The sequence below is a fragment of the Podarcis liolepis genome (assembly GCF_965112155.1).
Source record: "Podarcis liolepis genome assembly, chromosome: 3".
Classification (NCBI taxonomy): domain Eukaryota; kingdom Metazoa; phylum Chordata; class Lepidosauria; order Squamata; family Lacertidae; genus Podarcis; species Podarcis liolepis.
In genome coordinates, this window is record NC_139557.1 from 30,647,488 (window position 1) to 30,662,189 (window position 14,702).

A 14,702-nucleotide genomic window follows, 5' to 3' on the forward strand; every position below is an offset into this window, starting at 1 on the left:
TGAGATTGATGGGAACTATAGCCCAGGAACATCTGGAGGGTACCCGATTCATATGGGGTGCAGCAAGTGATAACATACACACTCTTGTCTGGACCTTTCATGCTTACAAGACTCCCAAGTCCAACACATGGGAGGGATTAATAAAAGAACTGTGTGGTCAAAATAGGACATGCAGCAGGAGGAGAGAATAATACAGCAAAGAATTAGATCACCCATTCAATACTTACTGCATCTTCCAAGTTGCAGTTGGCACCTTTCTTTATCAATTCTTGGACAATTTCTAAGTTGCCTTGCTCAGCAGCTAGCATTAACGGAGTCTGACCATTCTGAAATTAAGTGAAACATGCAATTACATTGTCAGAAACTAATGAATTATACAGATGGTCTTACAGGTAGATTCTGATACAAGAATGCTGCTAATGTTTTATGTGTTGCTTCACAATGGCACACAAAGTGTAATTTTTAAAGAAACAAACAGAAATTGTAGAACAACTCCTGAAAACATTATTAGAAAGATGGGTCCATTGTTACAAGTTTTAGCAAACCGAAGGGGCACTGTTTATTGCTGCTTAATAAGCATCCTGCACTAATTATTTTCTTGTGCCCCCCCATATTATACTGTAAATGTCTGTTTCATCCAAAAAGAATTTCTGATCAAACATTCATTTTCATAAAGAATTTTCATTGTTGTTGCTATACTGCAATAGAACACCACCCCACCTTGAAATTATGGTGTTCTGATAGGTTTTGAAATCTACTTTTCCATGTGGGCACCTGATGGATTACTGACAAATTCATATGCATCACTTGGTATCTTTCCACCCACTGACATTCAGCTGAACACTGTGAAGTACCTCTACTTAAAAGTAGCATTTATGTGATGTTTGTTTCTCATATCCAAGTCATCACAGTTGATGATTATAGAGTATTGAGCAGCATGATTGCTTTAAATAAATAAAACCATTCTACATGGATTTTGAATTTCCTACAGGAAATAAATTTTGGTACAAAAGTGTACTTTCTGAAAACAAATGGAATGGGAAATAAAATGGAAGTGTGTTTAGCCCTAATTATGCTGTTAAAGCGAACAGCATTGAAGAGAGGGAAATGGCTAAGGCTGAAACCCATCAACAGCAGGAACCCTTTTTTTTCTTCCTGTCAAGGGCTCACTTCCCCAAGGATAAGCTGTCAGGGGCTGCATGGTGGTAGTTATGTGGAACCAGAGCCAATTATGGGGGAAGCCAGAAACAAAAAGGTGTCCTTAATTAATTAATCCAGAATAATGAAAGCCCTGCTTCAATTTCACCATGGAGATCTCATATTAAAATACCCAATCCTCTGCAGGTCTACTCAGAAGTTAAGTCCACTGGGCTTGATGAGGTTTCTCTCAAATAAGATTACAGAGAGGTTTTTTATTATTATTTCTTTATCCAACAGATCTCTACAGTTACTATGCTGGAAAACAAGTGAAAGCAATTCCTTTCTGACTTAGCAGGCAGCTATACATATGCATCACAGAAACTATCAGAGAGTGGGGGGGGGGGGAGATGTCTTTTCTTCAAGTTATACAATTAGGAAAAAAGTAAATACCGTATTTTTCACCCTATAGGGCGCACTGGCCCATAGGGCGCACCTAGTTTTCAGGGAGGGAAATCAAGGGGGAAAATATGATTCCCCCCCCCCGCAGCTCTGGGAGCAGCGGACAGGCTGCACACAGCCTGTGTGCTACTCCAAGACCTTCTCCCTGCTTTTGCGGGAGGTGGCGGAATTCCCCCACCTCCTGCAAAAGCCCACAGGAGCCGCGCACGACTCCTGTGGGCTTTTCGACCAGGAGGGAGAAGGGACTGAAACGGCCAGTCAGTCCCTTGTCCCCCCTCGTAGAAAAGCCAGTAGAAGCCGCACAGCCTTTAAAGAGCGCGCGGCTTCTGCGTGCTTTTGTGGGAGGTGGGGGAATTTCCCCATCTCCCACAAAAGCCCACAGGAGGGAGAAGGGACTGACTCGGCCAGTCTGTCCCTTCTCCCTCCTTGGGGAAAAGCCCCCAAGAGCGGCGCGCTCTTTAAAGGCTGCGCGGCTCCTGCGGGCTTTTCGACCCAGCTTGTGCGGCTGGCGGTGGGGGGAAGCGCTGCTTTCCTCCACCGCCAGCCTCAAAGAGCAGACTCTCCTGGCTTCAGCGAAAGCAACGCGAAGCCTCCGGAGTGCAGGCTTCGGAGGCTTCGCGTTGCTATCGCTGAAGCCAAGGAGCCTGCATTCGCCCCATAGGACGCACACACATTTCCCCTTGATTTTTGGAGGGGGAAAAGTGCGTCCAAGAGGGCGAAAAATACGGTAAACATCAATTTATTTTTATCAAATAAAATTCTTTCTCCCCTCCCCCCAATTCATACCTCCACATTGTGGAACAACAAAGCAGCATATGTTTATCGATTATAAAAATGTATGTCTACAATATTTATTAAAATATTTATTACAAATTTATCTTACCTCATTCCTCTCATCCACATCTTTGCACTTCTCAAGAAGTGCCTTCAAAGCAGGAACATTTTCTTCTTCTACATATGTCACCAAACTCTGAGACACGAGACTCGCCATCTTTAGCCAAACTCCACAATGCTAGTTATCTATGTTAACAAGAAAAACAATTTTAATGTATCACATGAGGTTTTTGCACTGAGTGGAACAATACAATGACTGAAAACCTACTGCAAGAAACAATTTCTATCGTGCCAAAATTGTTCTGGGTGCTCCAAACAACAGAGGCAATACAGTCCTCACCCAGAAGATTTTAAAAGTTTGTGCATACATATGAGGTGGTAAGGAGTAGCCATGTCATCCTGAAGAGACGGAGAAACATGGGCACGAACTAATAGAGAGCAGAAGGGTGGCATAGAAGATTGTCCATGAAAAAGCAGAAAACCAGAGGCTGTGGTGGTTTGTGAAAAGCTTTGCTAAATTTTTATTTTTTAAAAAAATGTCAACCCCGAAACTTAAATATTAACCCACCATTGTAGAGTTGGCTTCTGGGTGTTCTGTCTGGCACTTATTCCGCTTGAAATAAAACATTTAAAATGAATTTTTAATGCAGAAAGATTTCAACAGAAAATAGATTGGTAGCTGTTGTTTAACTGAATTGAATAGATGTTTAGTCATCTATTTGGTACAAGCTTTACAGCTAGGAGCCAAAGAACATCTGATGTGAGAGACTTCAAGTTCAAAGCAACCACTGGGAGCTCCAACTGCCATCAGGGCAGATGAGCTGGGCTGCTTAAACCTTATCCAGGGCAGTACTGATTTAAATTGGGAAATCACCTTAAAATGGAACTTAGTCAATGGGACCTACCATAAAATGTTGCAGTGCAGAACATTCCTATTCAGGTTTCCCTGGACTCTACATCCTCTCTCTGCCACCTCCCCACCCTGTTTTCCTTTCCCCCCTCTCCTTCTGCTCACTCTGGATTCTGTACCCACTGAGTCCTCAATGGTTCCCCACATTTCACTTTTCCCACCAATATCTTTTATATTCCTGTAAATAATCCTGCAGTTCTCCCAAGCCTTCCAATACCTCCCTCTTTTGCATGTTTCAGCTACACTAGGATAAGTACCCAGAATGAGTTCCAAGCGAGGACCTGTAAAATAATGGTGCAGCCTATCCATGGCTAATCAGTAACCTCCCATTGTAGCTCAGGAGGCTGAAAAAACAAAAGCTAGCACCAAATGAAGGAATCTCTGCTCTTACCTGGGTCCTACTTCATATACCGTATTTTTTGCTCTATAACACGCACCAGACCATAACACGCACGTAGTTTTTAGAGGAGGAAAACAAGAAAAAAAATATTCTAAATGAAACAGTGGATGTATGATTGTTGTGGTTCATGCTGTGGCCACAGACATGTGATCTGACGGTGAGTTTGGAGTAGCCCAATGCAAAACTCCTGAGGATCCATGTGGATCCATGCTTTGTAACCACGTTTTTGCACCACTGCGACCCCAGGCAACAGTGAGTGGGTGATTTTTTTGGTGCAAGATGTAGCCATGGACATGCTATGTGATCTGATGGTGAATTTGGGGTGACCCAGTGTAAGCGGCTCCCCTCACCTCCCGCTTTGCTCCTTTAAAGCAAGCAGGCTCTCTGTCCCTCTCTCCTCCCCACTCAGCAGCTCTTCTCCGGCTTTACTGTTTTAAAGCGAGCCACGGAGGAGGGAAGGAAGGGGAACCATGGATCCTCTGCTCACAACTGCAGCAGATCCCCCCCGCCACCCGTAGGCACTCGCTCCATAACACACACAGACATTTCCCTTTACTTTCTAGGAGGAAAAAAGTGAGTGTTATGGTGCAAAAAATACGGTATATTTCCCACTCCCATTTTTTGAACATTTTAAAGTGAAACTGGTCTGCATGCAAGTTGAAGGAATCAAACTTTTCTGCATGCAGCTGAGTTGCTTGATTTAGCCTGGAAGGAGGTCACAGGGGGCAACTTACTGCAACCTGAGAAGTGTGTGTGTTCACGCATGGCGTGTGCATATGAACAGGAATCTAAACCAGTCTCAGCCCTACATCATCGGCAATATTAACTATGGACCACACTGCAGAGTTTCTGTAAACTACTAACTGTCAACAAGGCTGCAATAAGGGTATAATAATGAACTGCACTGAAACATTATACTACTCTCTTAGCTACTCTGGGATATTTAAAATAAACTATTCTAGAAGACAAGCTTAAGTGAGCTACCTAAAATCAGCTAAAATAAGATTTGCTTCCTCTTAGAATGACTCCAACTGTACCATTATTAGCAAAGTAAAAAAAATAATACATGAACTACAATTCTGCTAACATTCTACAACTACAGAAGGAAAAGCACAAATTTGGGGAGAAACTGATTTTTATAACAAACTGAAATAACCAGTTTTCAGGGCAATGTTGAACTATGCATATTACACCATACAGATTACAGAGGTATGTTACTTTCTTAGTTTTCCTCCTTTAAAAGCAGCATCAAAACCACTGATGACTGAAGTTAATATAAACGCAGGATCTCTGACCTGCCATCTTACCTGTTTAAGATTACTAATTGCTGTAAACTTATATGAGCCTGTTCTGTATTTATTTATTCATGGTTGCAAGCCTCACATTTGCAAGCAAAGTAGAAACCTAGGAGAGAATGGCCGTTTGGAGCTATGGAGGTAATTTGTCTAATAAAATTGGCAGTGCATTAGAGACATAATCATGAAAGTAGGAAATTTGCTGAAAAGAACTATAATTTATATTACAAATTATTTTGAGGTAAATTTTTGATTAGTAACTTGGTTTGTAAAATAATTTATTCCATCTGCAATTTCTGTCATGCACGTAACTTACAACAACTATAAAAAAATTAACACACCTTCCCCAGAATACAATGGATCTTCCTACATGACATCTATCGGGTCATATATTCTCAGTTATCCAGTATGCACATAACAGTTGAGATGAGCAGAAATATCTAACTTCCACAACTAGGTCAGGTCCCTCTATTCTGTGTCCTACCACACCCAAGCAGGGGACACGGGTGGCACTGTGGGTAAAACCTCAGCGCCTAGGGCTTGCCAATCGTATGGTCAGCGGTTTGAATCCCCGCGGCGGGGTGAGCTCCCGTCAGTCGGTCCCAGCTCCTGCCCACCTAGCAGTTCGAAAGCACCCCTAAGTGCAAGTAGATAAATAGGTACCACTTTCTAGCGGGAAGGTAAATGGCGTTTTCCGTGTGCTGCGCTGGTGCTGGCTCGCGAGAGCAGCTTCGTCACGCTGGCCACGTGACCCGGAAGTGTCTCCGGACAGCGCTGGCCCCCGGCCTCTTAAGTGAGATGGGCGTACAACCCTAGAGTCGGACACGACTGGCCCGTACGGGCAGGGGTACCTTTACCATTACCACACCCAAGCACAACCAGGCACCATACAAATTTTTACACAACAATTTGAGAGATAAATCATATATTTCATCTGAAATTGTCAGTAAAAACTGGATTCACAGCCCTTGAAAAGCACTGGCTCCTTCTTACAAAGCTGCTACCTACTGCTTTGAAAACATTTCTAGCTATCCTAAACAGTGAAGAAAACATCACATAATTTCACCAATTTTGCACTCCTGTTCAGATTGGATACCTGGGTCAACTTTCCCCCAATTACACTACCAAGCCTTGATTTGAATGTGGTTTCTGGAAGCTTGCTACCTACGCTTCCAGCATATACACTGCTTAAAAGTAAGACGCAATTGCTGCTTTGCTATAAATACATTTTGAACATTTCAAACTCCTGTGATAACTTAGCTGCTGAGTCGGCAAAGAACTCTCTTTAATGTCGCTTGCTTTACTTTGCGACTTCAATATAAACCGCAAGCGACTGATGCTACAGTAATGTGGAAATAATGTTGCCTTCAACAGTCTGTTAGGATAGATAGTCCCCCCTGCAAAAAAAAAAAAAAAAAAAAGCGCTTAAGGGCACATCAAATGTGATGCATATGTAAGAGACCGATGTGTGCACCCTGTGGGGTTTTATCAGCCATACATGTTACCATCTGTAGAGAAACAAGGAGCTAAGGTTGCAACAAGACATCTTACTGATTTTATACATTTGAGTAAAAGCATTCGGTGACCCAATCTTTAGATTGCTGACCCTAAAAGGCAATGTGGTGGTACAGGTGAATGAAAACAGAAGCCTGGAGGGCAGAAAGTCCAGCTGCTGAGGCAGCATTTGAGGTAAGCTGGTGTTTGTAACTTTGCACTTCCTGTCTAAGACAGAGAAGTCTCACTGATTTGTGGGATAAGCCTGAGCCCTAGAGATGGCCTTAACAGATTCTTCAGTCATAAAAGCTTTGAGCCTTTGTGTGCTCTTAACACTCCCCATAGGTCTCCAACTTCATACAGAGTGGAAAAACAACAACCCACCTATTGCGTGTTAGCATGTTCAGGTAGTCATATTTGGTCTCTGAACTATTCTCAGTAAATTAGCCATGTTAAGGTAAAATATTATCTTTGGCCTGTTAAACTTGCTACTTGTGGTTAAATGGACAACTGAAGTGAACCAGTGGAGCACATAATATCTTTATCAGCCATGCAGTTTGCTGCTCACCTGGTCGACCAAGCACACCTCAAGCAGTAACTCAAAGTGGAAAACGAACTCTCATCTCATTCCTCATGCCATCTATCTTTCTGCTCCCCACCATCAGTGAGGCTATCCCAGATGCTCTCCCAAAAAACATGATTATTAATATAAATTATTTTCATAATACAGTCGTACCTTGGTTTTTGAACAGCTTAGTTCTTGAACGTTTTGGCTCCTGAACGCCGCAAACCTGGAAGTGACTGTTCCGGTTTGCGAACTATTTTTGGAAGCCGAAAATCCGACAGGGCTTCCGTGGCTTCCGATTGGCTGCAGGAGCTTCCTGCAGCCCATCAGAAGCCGCACTTTCGTCAAACAGTCAAACAGTCTTTTGGAATGGATTCCGTTCGACTTTCAAGGTACAACCCAACTGTACAAGAATTAGATCAAAATACAGCCTCCAACCCTTTCCGACTTTTAAGGATAAGCAAAGCCACTTGAATAGGCCCAGTTACCAGAGATATGTAACAAACCCTCATATGCCATTATCATACCTCCTGTGCCTATCCCTAACAGGTTATAAAACAATGATTCTGCAAACAGCAGCAAGGAGATAGCCAAGCTAGTTCTAATGACTAGAGCCAATAAAGTGACAGAATGGAGAAAGGGGCAGCCCAAATCAACATATGGAAGAGGTGAACAAGAAACAAACAAGTGAGTAAACATGCAGTAAATTAATGACTTTCAGGGATGCTTTCTTTCTCTACTTCCATACCATGTAATTTAGTCCTGGCAACTACTCTTAGCACCTTTCTCCTCTCCAGCTGCAGACAGAGGCATGCGGCCAGTCACTATTATACGCAAAAAAATGTTGTACAATGGCAGTGGGGGCTTGCTAGAATAGACAAAATGTAACAAGGCAATGGTGATGAAGTTAATATTCCAAGCAACTGGAAGCAAACAATCACCATTAAAACACAAACACATCAGTGAAGCCAAAAACAAATTCCTGAAAGAATCACACAGAGCATATATGTTTTGAAATGGCAACATTCACAACTGCCTGAGATTCAATATAAATTGCAAGACAGGCTAAACCTATGTAATATCAAGAGCACTGTACCAATTTTCTTTAAATAAAAAGGGGGAAGTAAAATGCTTTTGGAAAAAAATATTTACAGCATGTTTATGTTGCCTTAAAAAGGTAAAGGTAAAGGATCCCTGACAGTTAAGTCCAGTCGCAGACAACTCTAGGGTTGCGACGCTCATATTGCTTTACAGACCGAGGGAGCCGGCATTTGTCAGCAGACAGTTCCACATAAAAGCAACCTACATATAAGTCCAGGAAGTGTCATCAACATATGTTGCCCTCAGCCACATATATACAATGGTGAAGTAAGTTAATTTTAGACTTTTATAGACTTGTTGCTGGGGGGGGGGGTATTTTTGACAAATTTTCACATAAAAAGATTGCATATATGAATACAGATTTGACCATACTGCACTTTATAATGTTTTTTGTACTACTGTAGATATTTCCAAACTTATCAGCCAACTTAAATACCAGGATTTCCCCACCTCCAATAACTCAGATGGAGGAGGCTTTTGAAAGTCATAGTTTCACACTGCAGTCCTATACCCATTTACCTGGCTGGAAGCAAGTCCCACTAAAATGAATGGGACTGACTTCCAAGTAGATATACACAGGATTGCACTTTCAGTTATTCTAGATTTCCTTTGAAATTTACAATGAATCTTAGTATTAACTGGCTGTGAAATATTAATACTGTATGTTATAAGCTTGGAATAATAGAATATGGAACATATTTTGGCATGGTTACATATTGCACTCCCTTTACAGAAGAATTTCACAGTAATCTAACTTGCCGTTAAGACAGATGGAAAAGGTTGAAAGATAATAGCTCTCAACAGTAACACTTACTTCTTAACCATGCTATTCCAAGTAATTGCCATATTCTGCTTGCCTTATTCATAATTAACAGTTTCTAAAAATTGTCATGTAAACTGTCTACTATGCAACTTCCTAGAAAACTCTTAAGAGATTTACATACTGCTGCACATCAAAGGAAGTTTCTGCACTATGGTCTGTTGTGTTTCCATCTGTCAATTACTGCAAGTCATATGCTACACATGAACATCTACCATGGCCACACAAACTCATTTCTAACCATTTTGAGATGGGTAGCCATGTTAATCTATTGCAGCAAAAACAAAAATCAGTATTGTTGCACCTTAAAGACTAAGAGAAACTTCTTGAAAGTGCAACTGAAACTTCCAAGTACAAAAATATTAGAAATCAGTAACTATATATGGACTGAAAACAGGGATAAGTGTTATACCAACAACTACAGACACAGCCAAGGGATGAGACAGCAAGAGCTATTCCTGCAGAAACACAACTAAAAACTAGGTCTAGGTCTAGGACAGAGGCAGACAATACCAGTTAGGCCTGGGTGATACCTGCTGTTCAGATCCATTTACAATCTATCAGATCCAACTGCAGATTCTGCAGTCATCTCTCTGCAATATGCAGAATGGATACTTATCTCCAATTTTCAAACCATTAGTGCCATCACACCACCCCAGAAGCTTCAGGAATGCTAAGGATGTTTTAGCAGGGTTCACAAAGAGGTGTTGTACATGCTCTTTATTAGGATTTGTGGATGATTGGTCAGTGTGTGTGTGTGTGTGTGTGTGTGTGTCATAGTTCAAACGGAAGTGCTATTGTTAGGATTTCTGCTTCTGACTAGGAGAAAGCTCATAATTTTCCTGTGCATGATAATTTTCCTGTCATTGCTTGATGACAAAGTCTTACCATAAGTCAAAGCATCATCTGATTTTGTCCTATCTAGGATGGTTTGCAGCAGCAGCAGATACAGTTTTCACACCCAAAGCTTAAATCAGTGCCTCCCTCAACAGAAATCCCAAACCTATAATGGCTGGAACACTCATTTGTCCCCCCCCCCTCATTCCAATTCTTCTCCTGTGTTAGCAACACTTATACCTAGCTCAAAAAGAGGAAATGCACTCTATGAAACACATTTCATATTTCACGAACATATTAAAACTGCCTTAGATGACCTGGGCAGTTAGTCAAACACTGTAGGAAACACAGGAGAGGCCACACACTTACCATAACTTGAGTATTTCCACATTCAGGCCCTATATGCAAGAGTGGGGAGAGAGGTTAAGCCTTTTCTCTCCATGTTCAAACTCTGATCTACACAAGGAGGTGGGATGGGCCAGCATGTGCCATGCCCATTTCCATCTTCCACGAAATTCATTTCTACAGTGTGGTGTAGTGGTTAAGAGCAGTAGACTCGTAATCTGGTGAACCGGGTTTGCGTCCCCGCTCCTCCACATGCAGCTACTGGGTGACCTTGGGCTAGTCACACTTCTTTGACGTCTCTCAGCCCCACTCACCTCTCAGAGTGTTTGTTGTGGGGGAGGAAGGGAAAGGAGAATGTTAGCCGCTTTGAGACTCCTTCGGGTAGTGATAAAGCAGGTTATCAAATCCAAACTCCTCTTCTTCTTTACACTACTTGACTGTCTACTAACTAAGTGACACCACTGGCCCAGAGAAACTGTTATTGGGTGGTTTAGAAATATTTAAAATAAATACCACAAATAACCCAGAGATGCATTTTAAATAAAAGCACACACTCTACTCATGTAAAAACACCAGGCAAGCCCTACAAGTAACCCAGAGATGAATTTTAAATAAAAGGGCACAATCTACTCATGTAAATACACACTGATTCTCGGACCGTCCGCAGGCCAGATTTAGAAGGTGATTGGGCCGGATCCGGCCCCCGGCCCTTAGTTTGCCTACCCATGATGTACACAATCACTCACTGATCTGCAAGGCTACAAACAGACCTAGCACAGACACACAACAGGTGCCATTAGTAAGAACACTATACAGGTACAACACAATCATTTGTAATGCATTCAGTTATATTCCTCCCTCCATGAATTGTTACCTGGCAAAAGCTATTTCATCGGACTATAGGAGAGGGCGTGAAAGCAGGGCCACTATTAGCCCAACTCAGAGCGCAGAAACCTTTGGCTCGTCATCTCTCTAAAATAGTTCCAATCCGAGCTGTTCGTTCTATGAGTTTGTAACTAATACCTGGGGCCTAGGTTGACTTTTTCCTCCTCCCCTCCAGCCCTCCCCTGTTTTGGAGTGTACGTCTGAGGACAAGGACTGCCTCCCTTTTGATCTCTAATTATTATTTATTATTTATACTATTTTATAGCCACCTGATATAAAAAACCCAATATATAAGAATTAAAAACAGACGCAACAGCAACCAACCACTTTGTCAACACAATTCTAAAAGCAACATCTCATATCTAGCAGAAGCCAGACCAATTTAAACACCCAGCAGGTTAAGTGTCAAATGCCTAGGAGGAGAGAAAAGTCTTCACCAAAAAAATATTAATTTTAGCACCAGGCACATCTCATTAGGGAACAGCTACTCTGGGGATCTTTTTTGGTCAGAGAAGGATAAAAATTCTTCAGATATGTACATTGGTACCTCTGGTTACGTACTTAATTCGCTCCGGAGGTCCATTCTTAACCTGAAACTGTTCTTAACCTGAAGCACCACCACCACTTTAGCTAATGGGGCTTCCTACTGCTGCCACGCCCCCGCCACGCGATTTCTGTTCTCATCCTGAAGCAAGTTCTTAACCTGAGGTACTATTTCTGGGTTAGTGGAGTCTGTAACCTGAAGCATATGTAACCCAAGGTACCACTGTATAAATAAGTGAATATGAAGAGGCCAACATCAGACAGTCAAAAACACTGCATAATTATTAATAACCCCAGGAACATTTAGATTTTTAAACACTGGATGTATTCATCTCAGAAAACCCTATACAATGATTCCCCAGTCAAATATAGAAATAATAAGCAGGTTCACCACTTTCAAAATAATTAATGTTACTCTTTTCATTCTTAATCATTTGTTTTCACAAATTCTTATAGAACACTGTTGCTTCCCTTTTCTTGGATTACCCACCCCTCAACACATTAATTCCTCTACAACTGTAATTCAGTAAATATTCTCCTGTTGCAAAAGATGAAATAAATAGCTAACTGAATGAAAAGAAAAGTTAAAAATAAGGGAATTACTATATTCACAATCAGTGATAATATTTTTGATCACAATATATCCTTCCACCCACTCACACGAATAATGTAATACCATTCAGACACCACATACTTAACTGGAGCTGGCAACCATTATTGCTCATACTTACCATGTGCTGTTTTGAAATTCCACTTTTCATGGTCTTAAAAAAAAGCCATTCTGTTCTTAGGGCACATATAAAACCTGGAAGGCTTCCAGCCATTTCTCAATTCACTTTCATTCTTGCATTTCTTAAAACTACAAATCAACTAGACACTGTGTCTGCACAGCACCTAGCACACAGCCAATAGTATGAATTCTATTCTCTGATTTAAAAAAAAATGTTAAGATAACAATGCTAACAAAATTCAGCCATCAACCATCCTTAGACAGCGTCTCCTTTGACAATAAGCTTCAAGATGTCCTTCAAGTATTGCACCAAAATCTGTAAGGCTGACAAGGCTACAATAAAGCAGCAAAGAAATAAACTTACCTGGAAGTAAGGCTCATTTAAGTCAATAGGTATTGCTTATGAGTATGCATGCAAGGACACACACACAGTTAAATCTGAGACTGTTGCTTTTACACAGGTTTACAAGATATCCCATGGTAGATGGGATTACTTGTCTGTTTTGTTTCCTTAGGCGAAAACCAATTACTCATTCCCACTAGGAAAAAACAAAAAACAGTGGCTCCTTAAAGGCTAAACGGGGAGATTTACACTGGTTAGACTTTCAGGCACACAAAAGACGGGTGTGTTTTCTGTGACACAGCACAACCCACACGCACATCTACTAAGAAATAAAAGGGCGAAAAGGTAAAGAAATAAACCCCACTGAGTACAGGTAAACGCGTGCAGGATTTCAGCCTAACACAGCGACCCCCTTTTCCTACAATTTCTCACCCCCAAGACAACGCCAACTCGCGGGGTTTTGACTGACACCGCAAACAAGCGGGGACTGAAGAGAAGAACCCACCCAGACACGCGTCCCAAACATTCACACGTTCGGGGACGTCATCGAGGAAGGGGGGGAGGGCGGAATAAATACATACTGAAGAGGCTAAAGCAGCAACCTGTCCTCCTCCAAAAGTAACTGGGCAGCGACAACCAGCCCCACCACCGCTATTCCGTGCCTTCCACCATGGCTCCTCCGCCTGACTGCGAGGTGGTGGGATTTGGGGGAGGAAGAGGATGCTGGGCGGTGCCGGCTCCACTTCCCTTTGTTTTGACAGGTTCACACGACCACCCTCCCCCAGAGACCCCTCGCCCATCAAACGCCCCTTACCAGCAAGAACGGGAGACTCTGGATGGAGGAAGAGGGCGAAGGGGGTCGTCGTGGCAGCGTCAGGGCCGCCTCAGAGCCCGGCGAGGGTCTGGAGCTTCTCCTCCTCCTTCACCACTCCTCGCAAGTAGCGGCGGCAGCCATCTTGCCTTCTCCGCCCCTCGCTCCGTTCTCGGCGCGGTCACGTGGGCGCGGCTGGCCTCCTCCTCCTCCTTCTCGGGCTGAGGCGGGCGAGCCTGAGAGCGGCGAGATTGAACGCCGGGGGGGGGGGCAGGAGGCGCGCTCTGCTCGGGGTTGAGCGCTGCTGGGCTGCGTCTGCTTGACTGGCTGGGTCTGGGTTGCCAAGCCCCCCCCCCACTGCAAATCAATACAAATCAATATAAATCTGAGTTTCTGTCGTACCCCCCCCCCAACAAAAAACCAGGCTACGCCCATGTCAAGAGCTCCACAGAGTGGGGGGGGGAACCCGACCTCTCCGTTTACTGTGCAACAAAGAGCCCTGTGGCACCTCCCCATAGCTGTCAACGTTTTCCTTTTTTTAATGGAAATTCCCTTATTCCGAATAGGATTCCTCGCAAGAAAAGGGAAAAGTTGACAGCTATGCACCTTCCTTCCTTATTTTATTTTATCACGTTGATATTATACACATCTTGGTTGTGAAGAGGGAGTTAAAAAGGAAACACAATTTATAGCACACACACATATATATATATACACACACACATATTCCAGGAAGTTCTTTCCCCCCTTTTATTGTTTTATTTTGACCAAGTAATAATCATAAATAAATAGGAATAAAAATGTGCACCCCACCACTGAGACCGGTGCCAGATTTACATATAAGCTAAACAAGCTATAGCTTAGGGCCCCACTCTCTTGGAGGCCACCAAAAAATTTAAAGGGGGGGGACTGGATGTACATTTCCAAAATATAAGATAAGGTCAACAATAAAATACATATTTTGTTATGTGCAAATGGCTTTAGATACCTATTAGGTCCATAATTTATCATATATTCAACACAAAAAACAGCGACAATTTGTTAATAAAGGACAGCTGGACATATAAAGGGCCCCATTACCTTCAGTAGCTTAGGGCTTCATTGAACCTAAATCCGGCCCTGACTGAGACCATTCCATTGTAACTAGCCAACCTCCCAAAATTTCAGCACCAGATGCGATGGTTTGACCC

The 14,702-nt window shown here is 42.5% G+C and overlaps 1 protein-coding gene across 11 annotated transcripts in view; it reads right to left on the reverse strand.

Moving 5' to 3' along the window:
• The window catches only part of KIDINS220 (kinase D interacting substrate 220), a 61,691-nt gene extending 47,861 nt beyond the window's left edge, over window positions 1-13,830 (reverse strand). For 4 of the 11 annotated variants that reach the window (XM_083495397.1, XM_083495396.1, XM_083495395.1 and 1 more), the window contains exons 1-3: window positions 13,516-13,762; window positions 2,483-2,619; window positions 228-326 (exon numbers count right to left, since the gene is read on the reverse strand). In XM_083495397.1, coding sequence (XP_083351523.1) covers window positions 228-326; window positions 2,483-2,590 — 207 coding nt within the window. In that variant the 5' untranslated portion in view covers window positions 2,591-2,619; window positions 13,516-13,762. Of the gene's footprint in view, window positions 1-227; window positions 327-2,482; window positions 2,620-13,282; window positions 13,413-13,515 lie in introns of those variants that run through there. The other 7 variants (XM_083495392.1, XM_083495393.1, XM_083495398.1 and 4 more) reach the window with 3 other exon arrangements.
• Between the last annotated feature and the right edge of the window lie 872 nt (window positions 13,831-14,702).